Here is a 22,628-nt window from a genome sequence, read left to right as displayed (position 1 = left end):
TGTTATCACATGACAGTGCCAAAAAATATCAAGTACAATCCCACTCTTCCCCCATGTCTGTCAAACCTGTGCCTAGTCCCAGTACATACAGGAATATGGCTGTGGATGAGTAAGAATCTGCTTTTACTGTCAGAAACTAAATCTTGACCCCAGCAAGTGTGGGATCCCACTGAGTACATCTCAGGGTAGAATTTTTCCAAAAAGCCTGGTGAAATATCACTGCTATGAACTACAGGTCACACAAGGAAAGAGAAAGAATTATACCCTGGAAAAGGGGGTTTGTCTCTGATTTCTCTGCTCCTATAAAGTTGCCAAAAATAAGGTGACATTCCAACCATCTTTCCTTGTTCTTTTGGTGTCTTAGTTACAGAAATCATGCTGCCTGGTCAAAAATGGAGTGAGTGCACTTCAGTAAATGGCTGAATTGCAGGTAATTTGCTCCTTTGAAAATTGGTTTCAGTCTCATTGTATTGGTGCTGGACAGCAGAGAGCATTTTTTTTGTACATTTTGATGTGAAGAGAAAGGAGAGATGTTTCTTGTCAAATGCAGCTCCTTTTGGTGTAGTCCCTAGTGCTGATGGTTTTTCTTAGTTATGTTTGTGGTGATGGTGGGGGGGAAGCAGAAGGGGCAAGTAAAACCCACTTCAGAAATCCACCTTTGTGACCAGTCTTGTCCTGTCCACCTGTTCACTTTAGTGCTGTAGACTCTATTTCTTTGTATACTGCATTTTAGGACTTGTCTCACCTTTTTCTTTCCACAGCATCCCATTTATTTCCCCTTTTAACATGCACATTTTGAACTCTTCAGCCTGGTCCATGAATATTGTATAGACACTGTGAAGTGGTGCCAGCCTCCAGAAAATTAGGAAGCATTGCAAGTTGTCAGAATTTCAGACACCTCAGGAGGGAGTTAGTAACCTGCGCACAGCTTCCGGAAATGTGGGCACTACAGACAGCCCCAGGCAAAGCTGAAGGTGGCAACTGCCCCAGCAGGCTGTGGTCTTGCATCTGCTTTGCCCATGCCCGAGCCCTGGAAAGGCAGATCTGCTTATGCTATGGGAAAACCAGGGTACACACAGTGGCAGCAGTGTCTGGAGAGACAGCTTAAACAGCATAAGTCACAGCCTGTACCCTTCCCTCCTATGGCAGCAACAGGAGTAGCAATCCCTGTTCTCTAAAGCTTTCCCCCTGTGTTTCTGTTGCAGCTCTGCCTCTTCTGCCTCGTTCCTACTGCAGGAGTGTCCTGACACTTTCACTGTCCTTATCCTGGGGGCAGAAAATTTCAGTGTTATCTGTGCTATGGAGAATCTTGCTGAAGAGTAAGACTGCTTTTGGCCTTGCAAAGGACCCCCTTTCTCTCCCCGCTCCTCCAAATAAGTGGATTTCATACATACTTAGCACTGGTATGGCATGAGCTGTTACATGCATCATCTTTGATTTCTGCAACACAAAAAAAACAGGGATCAGAGCCTTTCAGGTCAATATCCTTCTAGTTTCCCACTCTCTTACTACCACCGTGCAGAGCTAGAGTCTGTTGCTCTCCCATTAGAGAACCTCTCTCTCCCAAGGAAGCCAGCCCTCCCTTTGGCTAAATGACCCCATGTACACAAATCATTGGGTACCATTTAAATTCTGTTGCGAGGAAGAGGCATGCCATCCTATTACTAGGAAAGCATTTCACCTTTTGTTATTTATCTTCACTCTGACTTTTGCACGTGGGGATTAATTCTATAAGCTTAGGGTTTTTTTTTGCTTTTTTTTGTTTTTTTTTTTTAAAGGAACTGACTGTTGCTCAGATCCCATTGAAGTTCCATCAATGTTAACTATAAAGCTCCTTTCAGTACTGTTTTTCCCTGAGCAAATTTAAAACAGGTATTGAATATTATTGTTAGTGTATTTATAAAATTAAAATTTAACATTAATGTAGAATATTAACACTATTTATATAAAATAACTAGTTTTGAAATAGGTATTAAATATATTTTATATGATAATATAATTTAATCAATTATAGTAGCCATATTAAATCAACACAAACTGATTTACTTGGCAATTTTTATTGTATTAATGAGAATATAAATTGATATCCAATGTTGTATAGCTAAACCAACTTACTGAAACACTTGAGAGGCTTTTGATCTGAGGATCAAAACGTGCTAGGCGACCCTGCTCTGCAAAATATACATTCTTAACAAATGCGATATTCTTTTGGGACAGTGCGTGACACATCTAGATAATTAGCTAAGTAATGCATTTAAGTCTCATGCCCAGTAACTCATTTGGCTTTCTATTAGTATGATGGTCAATTCCTTGAGCACAGGCCTGAGTATACCAGTGTTCCGCCCTTATTTCTTTGTGTGTAGGGAAACTGCTGGATATCTGGCAGCCATCATGGACCTTCTGCACTAGGATCTGGTCATGGCTGCGGTTCTAGCATTTCCCGAAATGCTCACTTCCTTCCCCAGAGAAAGGAGAGGGGACACTCACCACTCTCACATGTTACTCCTCTCCAACCGATGTCACATTCACAGGAGCCATCCCCATCAATCCCGCTGTTACATTTCCCATGGACACAAGGGCACACTGGGGAGAGATGGGGAGGAAATCACTCACACTATGCGGGATAACAGTGTGTGCACAGCAAGTCAGTGATGGAAAGGGCAGGAAAATGGCCCAAAGGTATTCTGCTTATTGCATCTTCTGCCAGGTGTGCTCTAAACTGTTTAGAGAAATGTTTTTTTTTTTTTGGCTTGTGCCTCTTGGCTTCTTCCTACAGAATAAATCTAAATTCAAAAACTTATCTTTTCTCTGTCATCAAATAAAAGAACAGAAACCTGTATTTTAATAGGAAAATATTAGTGAAAAAAGCAGTATCAAAGAGGATTATTTGCATTGAATGCTGTTCCAAGGCTGTCATATGCAAGACTAGTAGGCACTGTCTGTAAACAAGTTGTTCTCTCAACAAGGGAGTTGAGATGAAAATACCATAATGGGGAAAGAAAAGGAGTTAATGACAGGCCTGTTATTCTGAGAAAGATGTAGCTTTCTAGGATCTAGAATGGACACAGTTAGAAGAACTAAAGGAAAGGTTTATACCTTTCCTTCAGAGAACTAACAAGGGACTTTCCCTGAGTCAGCTGGCAAGTTGAGGGAAAATATCTTATTTTTAAACACGAATATGTAGCTTGCTAACCATGGTGACTTAATTTTAAATCTTGCAATACTTGGCATTTTCCTTAAAGCCTTAACGACCACTGGTGGCACAACTGACGAGATCAGCAAAGGTGTCTGTGTGGCTCAGAGGCACTCAGTACCTTGATCGCAATTGTGGCCGTATTTGCCTTCGATGCAACTTTCACAGGCTGTGCCGACAAACCCCTCTCCACATTCGCATGTGCCCGTGCCATTGATGCCATCCATGCAGATGCCGTTCCCAAAGCAGGCATTCCCTGCTTTCCCGGGACAGGGCTGGCATTGCTGCCCAAAGAAACCTGCACAGCACTCCCTCGTCTGAAAACAAAGAAATACCATCCTGGAGGTCACAATCAGGGTAGTGGAGGCCCCTGCCCATCCAAGTATGCCAGAAAGCAGGCACTGGGCAGACGTGGTCTCTTGAGCATGGATGAATCAGGGATCTGTCCTTTTGCAGTGCTTCAGCAACAGTGTCTGCTCCCCTTGGCCTTGCTTGTCACTGTGGTTCTGGCTGCTGGTCTGAGTCCTTGGTGCGACTCAGGTGCCCTCCACTGCCCCAGGGAAAAGTTGAGGGAGTGCTACAGTGAAGGGCAGCGTTGCCTTCCTTTAACTCTTGCTCCCTCTGTACTGTCATGGCTCCCCACTGTTCCTCTACTGCAGCGATCAGTGGGCTTTAACCTCCAGTGCGTGCTGGGTGCTGAAGCCGGCCAAATAAAAGGCCTATAAATATATTTGTCAGGAACTGGCTTATATCTACTGCATGTATAGTGACTTAATACAAGGAGGGTGGGGTTCAGGGATGTAGGTTCCTGGATTTTACTGCAATACAAATAGTAGTAATGATGTTAAATACTCACAATGATGGTTTTTGCACATTTTGGCTGGCATCCAATTTGGATGGTGTACGTTCTCCTGTTGTTTTCAGAGAGGACACAATATTTCTTCTCCCCTGCCTGAACAGAAATCAGAAAAACAGCTACACTTTTGTGTAATATCGATCAGCTACTTTTAAATGTTTTTAAAAAATTGCATGTTAACTTTATGCATGGCATGCTTTGTCTGGGTCATATGTTCACAATGAAATCTAAGGATATAGTCTTAGAAGTAAAAAACCACTAGCTAAAATGACTTTTGCTAAAGAATATGTAGTCAATTCAGTTCAGTGTCCTATGGCATTTAAAAGATACCTCTAATATTGCCTTTGCTAAGGATTGAACGGAAACTTTTCTGCAGTTTTAAATATAACTTGTTTCTTTTTTCTTTCTGACACATTTCTTGTCCTTCCTAATACTACTTGGAAAACTGAGTGCCAAAATACTGCAAAAATAGCTGTTGATGCACTTTATTTGAGGTCTGGACACAACTCTGAAAGTCTGCTTTTTGAAGATTTCCAGTCTCATTGTACACCTGTCAGGAGATTCAGATAAGGCATCCAGCTGCTCATTATAAATGAAATGTTAATGTTTGAGTTTTACTTACAAGTACTTTAGTTGCGCTTTGTCAGCCAATTATTTTAATGGAGTGGTAGAAACTTGATCACTTTTGGAATCCTATTACTGACATAATTAGTCTAGTTAAAAAATAGTTAAAAGGCAAAATTTGCTGTATGGTCCCATCAGAGGGACTTTCTTAGATGAATTTAGACAGCAAGAGACTCTAGGTCTCATCATGGTTGACAGGGACCCACTAAACACCCACAGCTCTTGTACGTTGGACCTGAGCACCTGAAGTCTTAGTGTCCAAATCTCCTTGTGACCCTAACCCACAGCACTGCTGGGGCCAGGCTGAGTTTGCCCTTCGGTATACCTATGGCATAAAGGGCAAAACCCAGCTTCTCTAATTCCTCCTGTAGCAAACACTCCAGACCATGCTCAAGGTCCCTTACAATTTTGTACAGTAGAGGTAATCTTTTTGGTTGGAGGAGCCTTCAGGTGCCTCAATGCATACTAGTGACTAGTTTTTAAAGATAAAACTATCTTTGAGCTGCTCTTGATTCTGCTCCCTTGCTCCCAGTGTGGCTTCAATCAAGGATGGATTGAGTCTGTTGATTGTAAATAATGTATGTAGCAGGCTAAAGTAACTAGTATAACTCTCATTGAAACTGAGGCAATTATACTAAAAGCACACAGGATTAAATGTCTCCTTCTGCTCAGTTTTGACCAAAAAATATTTAGTATTTATGATAAAATACTTACCAATTCTTTTGTTCCTGGGGGACAGCTTGATGGCTGCAAACAAAGTCTGCACTTTTCCTTTAGAAACACAAATGGAATGTAGTTAATAAAGACTGTATAGAGCTACAGACAGATTTCATCTGTTTTTTTATTAAAAAAAAAATCAAAGTATATTCCTAATCGTACCCACAGTGGGAGACAGGAATCACATAGTCTAGGATAACATGTTTGCTAAAGATAGTCAGGGTAGCTGGATTGCCCGGCAAGGAAGAACATCCCCACCATTACGTCTTCATGGACTCCCAAAAGGAGTTTTTCTCCCAAGGGAAAGAGGAGGGAAGAAAGCTCCAATAGATGTTCCTCTGTGCTCTCCTAAGGAAATGCTTCCCAAGGAAAGGACAATAAGAGGCAAATCCTGAGCTCAGATACAGCTTTCTTGTGGCACAAGGGCAATGGCAGCTTGGGGAAATCTCATACAGTGTGTATATCCAATGCTACAAATGTCAGTGCACATGTAACCTCAAATCATTTGCATATGTAAGGTCAGTTTGTGCATTTAGGCGCATGTTTAATATCATTCCTATTTAACTAAGTATGCACTTATGTTCCCCCTGTTTTAATAAGGTATAAATGTATGTTTAAGTGCCTTCTGATTCTGAACATAGTTTTCTAGAGGAATCATTTTCCAGGGGAAAAAAAAAAGACTATGTGAGAAGCCTAGTACCTGACTGAGCAAAGCTAGGGAAAAACTTCCAGAGTGAAATATATTCAAATATGGGACTGTATCCCAAGGAAAAGAACTAGGCTTTAAAAGTTTCTGCCTGTTTAAATTTGCTTTAGACAGAGCACAAATCTTGTATTGTCATCTTTGTCTAGCTTGTACATGTTATCATTTTCCATAGGTGGGGAAGTACGCTGTTTGTTTGTTGTCCTATTTCACCTGCTCATGAGAAAAGACAGAAGGGAAACCTTTCCCTGCCAATCTGAGGAAACCATATCCTATTCTTTGGAGGAAGGTAAAAACAATTTGTTTCTGATATGTAAAAGGCGCAAAAGAGAGAGAATGCTTTATTCAGAGGGCAAAAGGAATTAATACGTATGTGCAGAGGTAATCTATACCTGGAATGAAAAGATAACATATTCTTAGTAAGGCAAAATGTTTTTTCCAGTTATTTTTCACTTGCTTACTTTATAAACAAGTGGCCTGGTTAAGAAGATCTATTTAAATAGTGCATTGTTATTGTTTTCTGAAAATTAAACCTCAGCAATGAACTTATTCCTGTGCCATTCTAATTATATTTTATCTAGATTGTCAGTACCCTAACTGCAGGATCAAAGCAGTTTTAATAGGATGCCAGAGCTCTGGTAGGAATATCTTTATAGAAAATGCATGCGTCTCTTACTGGCAAATACAGTATCATGTATCCTCTATGTTTTAGCTGTATTTTGCTATAGACCTCTACAACACTCCTTAAAACATCTACACAAAGAGGACCAACTTACAATGATCACAGTATCATTAATATCACACCTATTCTTCTGGACTTCCAGGACTTTTCCCAATCCATGTATAATTCCTTTGTCTGTTGCAACATTTGTATAGCTTATCAGTGCATCATTTATAAACAGCTGCAAAAGAAAGGCAACCAGTTAGAAAGTAGCAGAGCTCTTCAGTGGTTATATCGTAACTGGAGCAGTAATGGGTGAAAGAAGGAGCAACGTACAAGTCTTGCTTTAGAAAAATTTAAGAGCATAGTTAACTTTAAGCACTTGCTTACATCCCACTTGGTGCATTTAAGAGCTTTACTGGACTGCGTGTAGACGTGAAGGAAGGCATGAGTTGAGAAGCAGCCAGTTCAGGTTTCTTAGCAACTGGGATGTCAAGGGGCAGCCAGAGCAGCTCTTCCCACTGCAAGGTGTAAAAGTGAAGGGTTTGAAAAAAGAATCTGAAGAAACCCAGTGGGGGGGAGGGTTGCTACTTGTGGGGCATGTGGGGGCTTCAGGGAAGACCTCCCAGCAGCTGCTCCTTCAAGGAGGGCTTTGTCATCTAACTGCAAGGGCTGCTCCCCCCCACTCCCCTTGTACCCTCCTCAGTGGCAGGCCCTGGAGCGGATGCTTTTCCAAGACTCTGCCATGGGCACAGCAAGTAGCAGGGCTGAAACTGTTTTGGTGAGGAGCTTTCTGTCCTCCTTTGCCTATGCCTTGAGGGAGCTCTGGGACAAAGAAGAAGGGCTAAGTTGTCTTCCTGGCTGTGCCACTGAATTGGGTGGGTCACCTAATCTTTCTATGCCTTGACTTTTTTTCTAATGAGTGATTTTGAAGAGCAATTCATATATGTTGCCAAGTGCTTTGAGCTCTTGGGATTGAAAGCAGAGTAAATCCACAGAAGACAGAATTAGCATTTTGTAATTGAAGGCAGGTTTCTAATGACTCTTGGAAATCAGATTAGTGACTGCTTTGCAATGCAAGCTTGTAGCTGCTAGATATGCAAGTCCACAATAGCTTCTAAAATGTGATGCTAGATCTGAACAGCATAATTGAAATCAAATCCAATTGGATATCCCTTCCAGGTTGACTTTGAATTAAGCAGGTTTGAGGGAGGCATTGCATCTGAGTGCCATCTTTTGTGTGACTGAAGTCCAGAGGATAATATGGGGTTCACAGCTTTTTTTGTCTGTGTGTCAGTTTAAAATTGAAGCTTGGATCAGTAAAATAGAAGGAAACCTATTTCTCTGAGTAAGTGCAGACAGTGGTACCTTGCTGTTGTGGAGGAAGAATCCAACCTGATAGGAGAACCCGAGCATAGTTTCCCTGTGCATGCCATTGTGCAGGTCATTCTTCAGGAGCTTCTCATCCAGCACAATATGATATTGGATTTGGTCCTTGTCCTGCAAACACATGATTAAATTCAGAGTTACATTTAAAAAAAAGTATGAATAGTTATTTGGCATATGAGACTGTCAGGGCATAAGCCAAACATAGACTGCCTGAATTTATTAAGATGTTTAGAAGAATTTAAGAACACTGAGCATATTAGTTTAGATTTGCTACTGTGGAGTGTCTGCTTTCCTGTCGTAGAGCAACTTCTTTCAGCCATGGAGGAGGAAAGGCTATTGAGCTGGAGGGACCAAAGGTTTGCTTGTGTCTAGAAGTATCCCCTTCTGTGCATAGGGCTGGCTGACAGATTTAAGGGAAAGTTAATCAGATGATTTCTTAGGACACACTCCAAACTTAATTGCTTCATTTGACATCAAAGGTTGCATATTCACTTTTTGTAATTTTCTCCTCATTTTTTCCTATGGACCCCCTGAAAAGCCTATAAATTCATGCTAATTAATAGGTTAGGCTTTTTTGGGAAAAAAAAAACCTTTAAGGTCATCCTCAGTCAATAAAGTGCTATAGACACAGTTGTTAATTGGAAAGTTTTATACAACTCATTGCTGGATTATATTCATTTTCATGGATATGATGAAATTATTCTCTGTATATAATTTTTTTTTTTTTTTTTGAGAGGGCTTCTCAAGGTTTCTGCATCTTGCTCCAATGCAGGGGACTCCCTCAGCTCTCCCTGACTTGGAGGAGAAAGCAGAAGTGGAATGGGTTTTGTGAGAGGCTTGTAGATGTGAAGAGGGTTCTGGAGCTAGCCTAGCCAACAGATCTAGTCTCACAGCAGCTCATATGTATTTGCAATAAAATAAGTGTTTGTGAGAAATACTGTTGCATTCTGAACATTCATACTGCTCCTAACCCTTCAGCTCCTTCAAAAGCTTTTGAAAGCATGACGCAACCACAGTTTGCAATATTTGTGATGTTGCCTGGCTTTGTCCAGAATGATGTAATGCTGATCTTTACATCTCATCAGGTGGGACCCATTCCATTTTGTTTCCATAGATTTGATAAAGAAATATTTGCAGGCAAGAAGGTGGGAATTAAGGCAGATCTAATTACTAAAGCAGAGGTCTCCATCACTGCCCAGCACTATTTAATCCTTCTGACTTGTATGATTTGGAGGAAATGTTAGCTCTCACCACCTTCATTTCTATCATTTATCACCAGCAGAGTGAGTAGTCACCACTCTATGGGAACAAAACTTTGCTTCCACCAAGGTCAAGAAATGGGGTCTCTTCACTGCACCAAACTCTTCCCTCTGAGGCAGAGCTCTCCTGATGTGCTTTATAAAAAGAAGAAAGCTTAGACAGACTTAACCTTACAGTTGTCTTCTGATTGTATTTGTCAGCCCTACCAGACAAGGTGGGAGGATGGAAGAAAGACAGAAGAAACATACTGGTAAATGTATAGCAGTGGAAAGACAAAGAATTTCTGTGTGTGTGTATTTGTGTCTATACATGTAAAATGTATTAATTAACTCCCTAACAGGGGCAAATAAGAAAAATATGGACAGCATAAGCCTGAACTATTAATCACTGCTTGGCATCGCTTGACTCAAAGACGAGACAACATTAAACGCATTTCTCCAGACCCCCTTCTCTCCTATTCACTGCCTTAACTTGGCAGTGCAAGTAAGGCGGGGGACTGAGAGCCAAAGCACTGTGGGGTGGGCTGATGGTCTGTTAAAAAATTCCAGCCACCCACAGTTAATAATAGACCATATCCTGTGAAAGGAGTCAAAGAAAAATGGTGTATTTTGAGCTGTTTAGAAGCTGAAGGCTTGAGCCTGGAAATGTTTGTATGTGTGATTTCAGCCAATGTTTTGGCCTAAGCTCTGTGAGACAGGGAGGCTTTGCTGTTCTTCCAGTTGCCTTGCTGTATATTTAACTAATACTAAAAGCAACAGAACCCCAAACTCAATGGGATGGATGTCTTAAAGCTATGTAAAGTTTTGTTTACTGATGCTTCTTATAGTGATGCAGAAATTACATTGTTGTGTTACGACACCAACTAAATTAGCTTTCAAAAGTCATTTGAGCAGATTTAGATTGATTGTATGTGAATTCTTCTGGTGAGGCAGTAATCAGAACTTTTGCTGTGGGTCTGCCAGTTGTAAGTAAATGTTTTGGGGCAAGTCATTTGAACTCTGTGTTCCTCAGCTTCCTTACCTGGCCACACTCTGTCCCTGTTTTTGTGGTCTCCATATACAGTAAGCATGGAAGAGATAGGGAAGGAATAATGTCATTGTACAAGTTACTGGTGAAGCTTCATCTGCTAGGTGTGATTCTAGAAACTTGTATTCAATAAAGATGTTTCAAACTGGAGCAAATGTGAAGAGAGGTGCTGGGATGACTCAGAAAATGGATAGCTTATCTTGAGAGGAGACCGACAGGCTTGAAAAGGCTTCTTGGCCTTGTAAATACTTCAGAGCATAAATGCCAGAGAAACAGAGAAGTTATTTCAGCCAAAGCACAGTGCTGGCATAAGAATAAAGGATATTAAACTGGCCAGAGGTGTGCTGTCAAATTAATATAAACTGGTTCTTGGAATGAGGCCTGTGGCAGGCAGGGGAGGTGACTGTGGCCATGTCTGTGCTGAGTGGCCACAGGGGCAAGAGGAGATGGCAGCTAGGCTGGGCACTAGCCCTGCCTGTGGCTCCTGGGAGAGGGACAGCAGCAATGAGGTTTGCTTGAGGAAGCTTTTCTACCAAGCCAGACTGAGCTGTCTTCAGCACAATCCTAGAACTGGCCAGTAGTACTTTTAAGCTGGGATTAGAAACCATTGGTGCAAAGTGGCTCAGGGACAGCACCCGGGATTGATGAGGGCAAACATCTGGATAGTCTTAAGAAAGAGTTTGAGTATTCTGTGAGATTATTAACAATGTGGTTACCAGTGATGACAGTGGACTGGACTTGTTCACCCAGGAAATCGTTTAAGTGTTATTTCTGTACTGATCTCCTTCTTAAAAAAAAAAAAGAAAAAAAAGAAAAAAAAAAAAGGTCTACTGGTGAAATGTCTTGGATATTATTAGCATTGTTTTAATCAAGAGAAGGACAAAACCCAGAACAAATAGCTAGCCAGGAAAATATAGGTGGATCCACCCCTCCTCACCTCTTGATATTAAAAACAAAACCAAACTTACTGGATTTCTGGAGAACTAACCCCTCTTCCTATTTCTGTCACCTTTCACTCAATTCACTTGAAACTGAAATGAAATATTAATTTGTTAAGACTTGCTATGTGAATAATATGTGAATAATACATACCAGAGTAGACTTTTTGTCCTTTAAGTAATTTTCTATGGCATCATTATTTGGGGCAAACACTGTGTATGTGTTTGCAGCTTCTATTTCATCTGCTAGGCTGTATTGCTGTTGTGAAAAACACAAAAACAAGCCAGAATGATCACTGATATTCTGATAGTGGTCCTAATGCAAGTAAATTGGAGAACCACTTCTATTCATAAAAGAATGTGAAAGCTTACAATAATGTAGCCCCTGAAAATGGAGTAATCAGGCATTTGTTCTAAGCGGGCCAGCAGCCTTGGCATTATGGTGCTTCGGGGTGGGGTCAGAACCTGAAAATGGAGCAGATATCCCATGTTAGTGTATGTGCACATGCTGTGTTTGCCACTACAAGGATCAGACATAGGAGAAAATGCTGTTCCCCAGAAATCATTTTTTCAGGAGCTGTTGGGATTTTCCATTGCTTGTGGTGCAGAGGAATAAATCCTCTCTATGTGGTCACATACCTTATCAATAACATGTATGATCCCATTTGTGGATGCAACATCGCCAACTACAATGTGAGCTCCTTCAACCGTGATGTTCTAAAAGGAGGAAAGGAGAAGGGATTTACTTCTACATTGCAATGGTAGTGTTTTCCCAGCCATTTGTGCTATGAATTTCCACACCTTTCCAAAAGCTTGCTTAGGACTCCGCCGCGAGTCTGCTAGTGCCAGGCCGTGTTGAAGGCTGGGGATGCCCTCAGGAGACCGCAGGCAGAAGAGGCGGCTTTGGGGCTCTGCTCTTTGCGTGCAAGCTGGCAAAGCTGTCTGATCATGCTGGGAGGGGCAGTTATTTGGGGTAGGGGTGCTAACCCCGTGCCCCTCTCAGGTTGGCTGAGCTCTGATCTTCACATGCCCTGATTCATGCATTCCTGTGCTGCTTCTGTTTTGAAGGAGCCCCTTCATCATTTTTCCCTGGGGGGAGAGAGGAGGGATTTTTCCCTCCCTTTATAGGGGCTGATGTGCTTAAATATGCCATATGTATTTCCAGAAAATCCTCCTCAGAAGGTGGAGTACTAACTAAAAGGACTGAGAGGAGGGGGCTGTCAGTTGGCATTAGTTATTTACATTTGTAAATACGTTTGTGTGGCTTGGGACTATCAAGTTGCACATGTAGACATGTGCACAGTATCACTACTTCCTCCAACCTTCCCAGCTCCCTAAAATAAGTTAGTGGATTTCCTTGACATGCTTTGCCTTAAATTAGTTCATAGGCTGTTCCAGGCAGGGACTATACTTCCGCTTTGCTACAAGACTGTTCAGAGTTTGCAGCCAGTACTATGAAATTAACAATAAATAATGCTGTTAACAAACCTCAGCTAGGTAAAGTGGTGGAGAAGATACAAGTTAATGTTTCTCTCAGAGGGCCCAATATAGTTATCAATACTTTTAATTTTTATGATATAGTTTTTTGTTTTAAACATAGGTATGTAATATCTGTATGGTTTTGTAATATGAGAACACTGGTGGCAGTGACGATCAGAATTTGGTGTATGATACTACAGTGGTTTGCAAGTCATCTCACCCCATTTTCTTCAGACAAATGTAGGAAGTTGCTCTGTAGAGATGTTGGCAGCATATCAGAGGACGATAAATTCTGGAAATCAGCAAAGCTGTAAGCCCCTGTCAATATGTGATACCTAAAGGAAATTAACTGGATTTGAAGGTTTTGTGTTTTCTCAGTTTTTCATATAAATATGCTTGGTGCACAATTCTAAAATTGGGGTTTAAAGCAGGAATTGTTTGTACAGTGCCTCTTTCAGCTGTGCTCTCATCTCAGCTTGATCTTTAAACATTACTGGCATAATACAAATAAACAAATAAGGTCTTTGTTTTCAGAGGAGTTGCTACAGAGATTTATATCACTGTAACTAAAAGGAGAATCCTATGTCCCTCCCTTAAAAATGTAAGAGCTGTTTTGCTCTAGTGACTTCAAAACAAAGTTTTGTTTGTAATGCAAATCAATTCATTAAAAAAAAAAAAAAGGGGAGAAAAGAAAACACAAACCATCAACGTACTTCAGTAGGGTTGGGATGTTACTCTTTGACATCCAAAAGACTTTCTCATCTTCATCCATGTTTTCAATTGCTTGAAGAGAAGGCACGAGGATAGTTAGATTTGAAGTGGTGGACAACATTGAGTTTATCTCAGCCTCCTGCATGAAAGGAAAAAGGGTAAAATGGTTGAACTAAGGACTATCTAAATAGCAGCCAATGACTTTTTAGCAAGATGTAGAATGTGATGTGCTTTGTGACTGGCCTGGAGAGGAAGAAACATACAGAGCAATGACTTGAACAAAAGGACTTAGAACTGTACAAAACCGGTAAATGAGTGTCTGTATTTTATAGAATAGATTGTCAGCATTTAATGGGCATAAGGAAAAACTTCTCTACTGTGAGGGTGACTGAGCACTGGAAAAAATTGCCCAGAGAGGTTATGGAGTCTCCATCTTTGGAGATATTTAAAAGACGGCTGGACAGAATCCTGGGCAACGTGCTCTAGGTGACTCTGCTTGAGCAGGGAGGTTGGACTAGATATCTCCAGAGGTCTCTTCCAACCTCAACCATTCTGTGATTCTGTAAGCAACATTTAGCTCAAAATTGTTTTTTGTCACGCAACATACAAGAGATGTTGCCTCCCATGAGTGTTAGTCTGTCTATTGGGGTCCATTTTATATATTTAAATATTAAATAAAAAAAGTATGACAATCACTACTCCTTACTGATATTTTCAAGTAAACTGCTTATACAGAGCACTCCAAAGTATTTAACAGATAGAAGATTATGATCCATGAAATAAGAAACCCACAGAACACAAGAGTCTCATGTGGAATAAGACTACATGACATGGCTGTGATTTTTTTCAAGAAGTCGAAGGGACATCTGTGCCCATTAGCAAGGGACACAACTGCAGTGAGGTTTGGGAAGTCCCATTTCCTAGCTGCCGACAGCTCTAATTTTAGTGTGGGGATGTGGGCTCTGCAGTATGTGTGGACTGATTCATGCTCCACGTGTCTGCCTTAAGGATGTGGAGGCTCTTCATTTGAGAGGATTTCTCCAGTTGAGTGGATTTTTGTGTGTGGGGAAAGGAATGCTAAAGATTTGAACACACATTTCTCCAAACCTTTCACAGGCTCCACAACTTGCCATTTTTGATACTGCAAAACTTCAGGGAGTAATATGAGCTTGGGTTCTATCTTACTGCAGCTGGTATGCTGCCTGGAAGCTGACTTATTTTGGATAGTCTTTCAGTACCCATACTGCTTTTTAAGTCAAGAAAGGAATCAACTCCCTTAAATAGCTGGGAATTTTGTCTCTGCTAATATCATCTTTCTTTCTAGCCATCATCACTATCACCTTCCAAATATTTAAAAATAAAAATAGCAACAGACATCCCTTTCTCACCCTTTCCAAATGACAAGAAAAATACTTGGTTATGAAAAGTGGTAAACATCGCATTCCTGCTCAAGTAGGAAGTTAAATACCACACAGATGCATATACCTCCCTATTTTGCTTGTGTTTGTAACTGCCATTATTTAATTTAAGGGATACCATTTCTTTGAAGTGCAGCAGAAATTTCCACATCCCTGTTTCAATAGATCCTGTATAATCTGCTTCCTGATTTTTTTTTTTTTTAAACTGCTTCATTTTCTAATGAGTACGGTACTAGGTGAGCAGCCTTTCCTATAGTGCTTATTTATTTAACTTCATTAGTTTTTCTCTCTTCAGAATTGCTGGTGCTGCAGTCTGAGCACAGGGACAGGTAGATAACTGGTTTAAGTTAGCCACAGTAGCCTAGTTATCACGTAGCTCTCTGAAGCCCCTGTTGCAATTCTGTGCTTTAATGACCTCTGTGCTGACTAACTTTGAAAAGCACAAAAACAAGTAAAATGCTGTGACTCCTGCTGCTTATCCTGTTTATTAACACCTCACCATTTCTTTGTTTGCCCTATATTTGCTATATCCTTTTTATATTTAGGTTTTAAACTTTTTGGGGAAGAAACTGTTTCTAGTCTTTATTCATACAGTGCCAAGCACAATGGAATAGGACCTCTGTTATCGCTGCCCTCGTAATAGATAATAGCACATGAAAAAGCAGTTGGTGTGAATCAATCTACCTAGAGTTCTTTTTTTTTTTTTTTAATCTAAGCTATTGTTTCTTCCCTAGTTTAAAGCCAAACAAGTTAATCTACTTCATTTCCTGCACCTCAGTCAAGCCAGTACTGACTTTGAATTTTTTCCTTCTTGCTTGTTGCAGCAGACAGCTCAATGACCAGCCATACTGTAGCATTTCCCTGGCACAGGGCTCTGAAAATGTGGAGGGAAAGGCACTGCCTTCCCTCTCCACTTGCCTGTGTATTTATTGCATGAGGAAAGATGGAGGGACCTGCTCATGGCCATATTCAGACTCTGCTTGTACCCTGCTGCTTCTATGCTGTTATATGGACTAAAGCGTATTTATAAACACAGCAAGTTATGGCTTATGCAGTTGCCTGCCTCACAGAGTGGACTTGTAACTAGCTCTGCTGCTTGTGTTGCTTCCTTACCTGTTTGAATTTGGGATCAGAAATTGGTTTTCAGACAGAAATTAAGAATCAGATGATCAGCCCCTCCTGTGACTGGTGGGAGAGGCACTTGGATGCCTGTACAGAAATTGGGCCTCTGCTCTGTGGTGGGAATATTGCTTTGAGATTCCCATTTCTAAAGGCTAAAAGGCTCAGTTTTTTTCTGCAGGCTTGAACATACTTAAAAATCAAGCATGAAGTGTACTTACATTAACCCACTGGTTAAATGCAGCTGCTTCTGACAGAGTAGATATCTCCTGATTAGAGACAGAAAGAGAGAGCAATGAATACATAAGCTATAGATATCTGCACTGAATTGCTTTTGCTGTAGCCTGTGGTAACCCACTGCATCTGGCCTGGCTGATGCGACATGGAGGAGCAGGTTTTCAGTATGCATGAAAAGGGAAGATAGTAGTTTTTTTCTAGTAGTCCGATACTCTCTGGTAAAGGGAATGGGCAGTGATCAGGTGTTTTGAAAATCAGGCTACCTATTGTCTAGGCATATTATGTACCTGACCTTAGGCTAAGCAGTTATTTTCTGGTAATCTGAATCTAAATCTTTTCTTACCTGAATGCAAAATTAATTGAAAGAGTATATGTTGTTTTGATTGATATTTGTACAGCATCTTATATAGCATCCTGCAACTGAAGAACCTTGATTCTGTCACTCTACTTAGAATAGAGATAGATGATGGTATGAGAGGAGATGGGAGATTGTGCTAAGAGCCTTGTATAATTACTGCCAGTGACTGGGGCAGTTGACATTTTCATTTTTCCTACCCTATAAAATATGTATTTATTTCACTAAATTACTTGTTTTGGTTTTGTCTGTGTACCAGTTTGCATGGTTTATTTTAATGTGATAAATTGCCTGTTTCAATAGAGATGTAGCTCGAGGCAGATTTTCAAAAGAGCTAGGTGTTTGTAGCTCCCAGCTGGGAGGTGCATGCTTCATACTCATGCAGACTAGGCCTCTGGGGCTGGCATTTTTCAAGCTGTCTTAAAGTTAGATGCTCAGATCCCTTAGGCCCCTTTGGAAGCTATGTTTTTAAACACAACAGATCATTTCTGGAGAGGCTGAGAGTCTCCAGCAGGAACACTGTCTGTAGACAGTGCTGTTGGGCATCATATTTTTCTAATTGTTTATAATGGCTTTGGTATCACTCTGGTTAAGATCTAGTGTAAGAACTGTGCAATAGGCCCCTATACGCAGAAAAGATGACCATCTTTACTTACATCTGCTGTGCTTCCATAGCATATTTCACCATCTCCTTCGTAGCCCTTGGGACACACACATTCCCAGCCATGAGAAGATTCAAACTGACAAGTTGCCTTTGAGCCAGAGAGAAGGAGAGAAAATTTGTCAAATACTCAGGAGACTACTCAAGAGATGTTATCAATGAAATACATTGTGTTGGTTAAATTTAGCAAGATTAAATTAAATAACTGAAAACTCCTTAACTCAGAAAAGTAGACAGCTTTGGAGTGCATTTAAGCATGTTCTTTAGTTGTACTGAAATCAATGGGATCAAATAAGTGCATAGTTATATATATATATATATAAACTGCTGTTTTGAAACAAGGGAGGAATGTTCTTATTCAGAAATTTCCAAACTGAATTTGCTTGGGTATGACGATCAGAGGAGTCAGGTTCTACCAGTGGTGAGAGCAGCAGATTCAATGATGCTGCTCTGCAAGATATCATAGTAGGTATAATGTGTATTGGGCCAGAATGGATGCAAGGGTCATTTGAATGCTTTGCTTCATAAATAATTAGTTATTCGTAGTGGTGATGTGTATATTTTAGAACTATGTGTATGTTCTAGAAGCAGATGGCTTGTAAACCCTCTTAACAAAGGGTATCCATACCTTCTTCCATGGACCTCCCCACCCTCCTACAGTACATTCCAGCTCCACAAATTACAGGTACTAACTCCATCACCTGCCCTCCACGCACTAACTTTAGGAGTTTAACCCTTGCTTCACCCTTTCTTACCTCCTCCCTACATGAATTGGGACCTGGGCCCTGTCCCTTCACCCACCTAAGGCAGATCCGTCTTGCTAATCCTCTGCTCCCCTGCATTCTCTGCCTTAGCATCCCGACTGAGGCAAGGAGGTCTGAGTGCTCTTGCAGGCACTACTGAGCACAACAGAGCGACTACTGATAAATCTGATGGATGTCTGCATAGAGATGTACGGCTTAGGAAAACATCTCAACACAGACTATTCTATCCAAATGGTAACTGCTAATAGGGAAGCATCACTTAATCCAGGCTCAAGATAGCCCTTCCATAGAGGCGGAACTGGGAGCTGCCTTTGCAGTCTATGCTCAGTGCATGCACCATCCTGACGTGGTTCACACAGCATTTCTGGTACTTGTATCACTGCTTGGAAAACATTGTTCCTTCTCAAACAGAAACTGCAGGCTTGAAATGGCAAGGAAATTCTATGGTGTGTGCAGGAGGCCAGATGAGGTCTGAACACTTTGTTCAGGCAATGATTAATTGCTCACCAGATGATGGCATTTTCCGCTTTGTTCCAAGCATGAGTTTATCTGTGTGCATTCAATTCCATTCCCCCGAAATCCGTCCTTACATTTGCAGTCATTCTGTTGTTCCAACAAAACACAGCAATGCATTAAAATGATTAAAATAGTGTACGTATTCTAGACATGGTGGATTAGAGTCTGTCAGTGTTTATCCATGTAGCTCCATTGACTTCAGTGGAATGACACTGATTTATATCTCCAGAAGACCTTCATACTTTAAAACTACTAATGTACTTACTAAGAAGTATTTGCTGCTGAAAAAACATTTATATGGAAGCGAACACTGGAAAACGAACTGAGGGAGGCTGTTTTGGGTGGAGAGAGCTGTGTAGAAATAAGCTTGTGGCTGCAAGCGAAAGGAGAATTCGTGGAAGAAACAGGATAGGAAGCATTGGTAGAACAGACTGAGTGAAGACTAATGTAGAAGGTGATAACGAATGTGAGAGGACTTACCTGACCAGGCCCTACGTATATGCAAGTTGCATTTTCGTGACACCCTCCCAAGGTAGGCAGCAGGCAGTTGTTGATGGCTGAGCAGTCTCTTCCATCACCAGTCCATCCTGCCTGGCAAGCACATGTGTGCACTCCAAGGCCTGTCTGAATACAGTCAGCCTGGGGGCAGACAATGAAGAGGTCACACAAAATCATCTCATTTGAGACATGTGTTAGCATATGAGTCTGGAAGTGTACACATTCACATAGGCTTCTGAACAGTTCCTGTGGGAAATAAGTAACTTCAGGTATCCAAAGCCTTGACTTGAAATTGAGCTAACAACTAAAGATTTTGTATTTCCTAACTTGGATATGTGGTACCTAGTCTTTCTTATAGCCACCTCTGAACAGAAGCAAAATTCGTCTTGTCATAGCTTTATCTTCACTGTGGGATGAAGCAGAACAGTGTTGCTGCTTTTTGGCAGGAAAGTTATCACAGCTTGCCTTGGGAATGCCCTAGCATTGTTCAAGACAGCTAGGTGGCATCCACCTTTAGGTGTAAGGATTATCTAAGTAATAGCAATGAGACTACTAGAAAAAGAACTTCAACCACAGCTGGAAATTCTGAATCTTCCTTCTGTAAAAGTTTCTTGACAAGCTGTCCTTACTTCCTTACTTTTTTATGGTGTCAGGCTCTGTGAGAAAAGGACTTACGTACATTGATACTGCAGCCACCTGGATTTAAGCTAGCACAGGGATCAACTTTGCTGCAGGTCATTCCATCTCCCTCATAGCCAGGTTTGCAAACACAGCTGTAGGAATGAAAGGAGGTCGAATCACTGTGTGTAACAGGACAGCTGTAAAATTAAGCTATTGTCTTCCCCCGTAACATGCTATATATAGGCAGCTTAAAATTGGTAACCTTGGATTCACGATCTAAATAGCTTAAGTGTGCTCTCCCCCCCCCCCCCAAAAAAAAAAAAAAAAAAAGAGATTAGGTTATTTCTTTCAAATATGGGATTCATCCTCTGTTTATGAGATGGGGAGTGAAATTAATTCTGCACTGGTCTCATTTTTGCAAAAGTAAGTTGACAGCACTGAGTTAATTATGAACTGAGGTGGTTCTTTTTCTGTGACACAGAGGTACCGCTCTCCCTCAAATGAATGCAGACTAAGAGCTCCCTTCTTCCCCTGCCCCCAGAATAACCCATGCTGGAGAGAATTTTCTTAAGCACTCATGTTATGCAGCATCCCACATTTTCTATGATGACTCACTATGAACATACTGCAGTGAGAGGCAAGTTTGCTGCATGGGGAGATGAAGGTGAGCAAGAGGCAAGGGCAAGACAGGTGTAGAAATGTGGAGTTTTATGACAGGTCACGTCAAGATTGAATAGCTTGTGCAGAAGCCCATAGGGCTGTAACATGCAAATCTTATGTGAGATGGCCAGATTAAGCTTTCTACCCATGACTGCATGGGAGTTTCATTGCCTTTCAGTAATATTTAAATTCTTAATTCACTTAGGGAAGGTTAGAAATAAGAGTTAAGTTCCTAAGAGACTTTATCGTTGTCAGTAACAAGTCAGCCTTCTGACAAGGCTGAAATTCATATGTATTAATCTTATTAGTGTTAAATAAAATGCTGAGGATAGGGCATTGAGAACTCTAGTTTCCATTTTGCAACTGAAGGTGCATGTAGTGTATGTTTATGCTTATTTGCTGCATAGCAGTGGTTTATGTTTGTGTAGTGCTTCAAGGTGCTGTTTTAATCAAGAAAGTGGCGAAATGCTGTATCACAGCTGTTATTAATTAGGTACAAGTTACTGACTTACCTCACTGCACCATTGCTAAGCTGGCAGTCTGCATGTGCATGACAGAATTGTAAGGAGGGCTCACATGGAACAATTTGCTTATCACAGAATTTCCCTGTATATCCACTTCTACATGAGCCAGGAAGACAGATCCCATCACTGTCTATTCGGTTATCACATTTTCCGTAAATGCAGAGGCATTCTACCAGAGATAAAATACTATGTGATGTTCCATTGTGGTAAAAGGCGTAAGTTATTATATAGCATTTATGAAGTGGTTCATTTTTTATTCCAGAATCTAACCTTATGTATTTTTAAATTCTCACTTAATTGGGAGAGCTGTTTATTTAACATAGCTGTATCTTTTCAGCTGCCTTTTATGGATAACTAAGATCTATTGTGTCCTTATAGTGTACCTGTCTGTCAATGAAAGTTAAAGAACTTCAGCAAAGTAGGAGCAAAATACTATATCTCAGACCATAAGGGCTAAAGTTATTACACTGAAAATACATCAAACAAATTGTGCAGTGATATGGGAAGCCCTTTAATATTGAGACCCCAGTTCTACAAATTGTACAGTGCAGAAGTTCCTGGGCCAGTACACAAAGCAGCACAGACCTACCAGCATTTTGTTGTGCTTGGGCTCATCAGTGCTGCTGGAAAGGACAGCAGTATGCCCAACAGACATAATAAGTAAGCCTTCTGCAGTCCCAAGAAGCACCAACATGTTAAGTTGTCTGCAGTCCCAAGAAGTGCCAATAAGTTAAGTCAACGCATATTGTATTGACAGGACTGGAGCTTAGACAATGCTATCTTTTCTTATAGAATCTGTCTTTCAGCTTTTGTCCATGTATCTCTGAATCTTAGAGTGAGCTGTGCTTCATGAGTGATGGGCTGTTTCATAGCAAAAAGACTAAAAATACTTATGTAGATGGAGAATATGTTTACATTTTTTGCCTATTCTGTAGTTTCTCAAATGCAGTTTGACATAGCAAGATTAAATCTTTCAATATATAGACGATGGCTGTTATGGCCATAAGCTATTCAATAGATAAGAAACTACTCTGTAAGGATGGCTATTAAGTAGTCCTAAATGCAGTCAGTTTATAATCTTTGTTGTTCTTAAATTGCATATGCTTGATTGTAGGCAGAATCTCTTCTATTTGTGAGCAATACCAGAACAGAAATGAACAGTAACCATTTCCTTTTCAGTTACTCATGTGGGGGAGATAGAAGTGAAATGAACAATACATTAATATAAGGCAAGCTATGAACCTGTTAGAAAGCCCAATTAAGTCCGAGTGAATATTTTCACTGACTCTGGGCTTATGATCTAACCCTATGAAATAAGAAAACCTGTCCCAGAGACATGTTATTCATCCTTCATAGAGAGTGTATAGCTAGCGGTTAGCTCCTACTTTAATTTTACTAGGTTCTAAAAGAAAAATCACATACTCTTGAGTTGAGGAAGTGCTTCTGTACTTACTTTTGTCACATTGAGTTCCATATCTGCCAGGGTCTGAGCAGAACTGACAGTGTGAGCCTTGAAATGTGTCAGCACAAATACAGGTTCCGTTTCCATTCATGCCATCCACACACTGCAATACAGAAGACAGATGGCTTTTATGTGTAAGATGAAATAAAATCTTTGTCTTTCCCCTCAGAGAAGAGACTGTAGGACTGTCTGTATTATGACTGTGACATAGACTATAGGGAATAATCTCAGCTTTA

General features: G+C 40.7%; 1 protein-coding gene across 3 annotated transcripts in view; it reads right to left on the bottom strand.

The window, feature by feature from the left end:
* Window positions 1-22,628, bottom strand: part of STAB2 (stabilin 2) — a 97,601-nt gene that overhangs the window by 34,143 nt on the left and 40,830 nt on the right. For all 3 annotated transcript variants that reach the window (XM_026056772.1, XM_026056770.1, XM_026056771.1), the window contains 19 exons: window positions 22,384-22,495; window positions 20,919-21,099; window positions 19,805-19,898; window positions 19,108-19,266; window positions 18,619-18,714; window positions 17,343-17,438; window positions 16,316-16,363; window positions 13,560-13,696; window positions 13,067-13,181; window positions 12,007-12,084; window positions 11,740-11,832; window positions 11,522-11,626; window positions 8,123-8,254; window positions 6,870-6,995; window positions 5,388-5,444; window positions 4,050-4,145; window positions 3,315-3,510; window positions 2,488-2,583; window positions 1,395-1,440 (listed from right to left, as the gene is read on the bottom strand). In XM_026056772.1, the coding sequence (XP_025912557.1) occupies window positions 1,395-1,440; window positions 2,488-2,583; window positions 3,315-3,510; window positions 4,050-4,145; window positions 5,388-5,444; window positions 6,870-6,995; window positions 8,123-8,254; window positions 11,522-11,626; window positions 11,740-11,832; window positions 12,007-12,084; window positions 13,067-13,181; window positions 13,560-13,696; window positions 16,316-16,363; window positions 17,343-17,438; window positions 18,619-18,714; window positions 19,108-19,266; window positions 19,805-19,898; window positions 20,919-21,099; window positions 22,384-22,495 (2,063 nt within the window). The remainder of the gene's footprint in view (window positions 1-1,394; window positions 1,441-2,487; window positions 2,584-3,314; window positions 3,511-4,049; window positions 4,146-5,387; window positions 5,445-6,869; window positions 6,996-8,122; window positions 8,255-11,521; window positions 11,627-11,739; window positions 11,833-12,006; window positions 12,085-13,066; window positions 13,182-13,559; window positions 13,697-16,315; window positions 16,364-17,342; window positions 17,439-18,618; window positions 18,715-19,107; window positions 19,267-19,804; window positions 19,899-20,918; window positions 21,100-22,383; window positions 22,496-22,628) is intronic.

Source organism: Apteryx rowi, unplaced genomic scaffold, assembly GCF_003343035.1.
Source record: "Apteryx rowi isolate R43461 unplaced genomic scaffold, aptRow1 scaffold_133, whole genome shotgun sequence".
Taxonomy (NCBI): domain Eukaryota; kingdom Metazoa; phylum Chordata; class Aves; order Apterygiformes; family Apterygidae; genus Apteryx; species Apteryx rowi.
The sequence above is the reverse complement of the archived record's forward strand: the minus strand, read 5'-3'. Positions and strand labels throughout refer to the sequence as shown.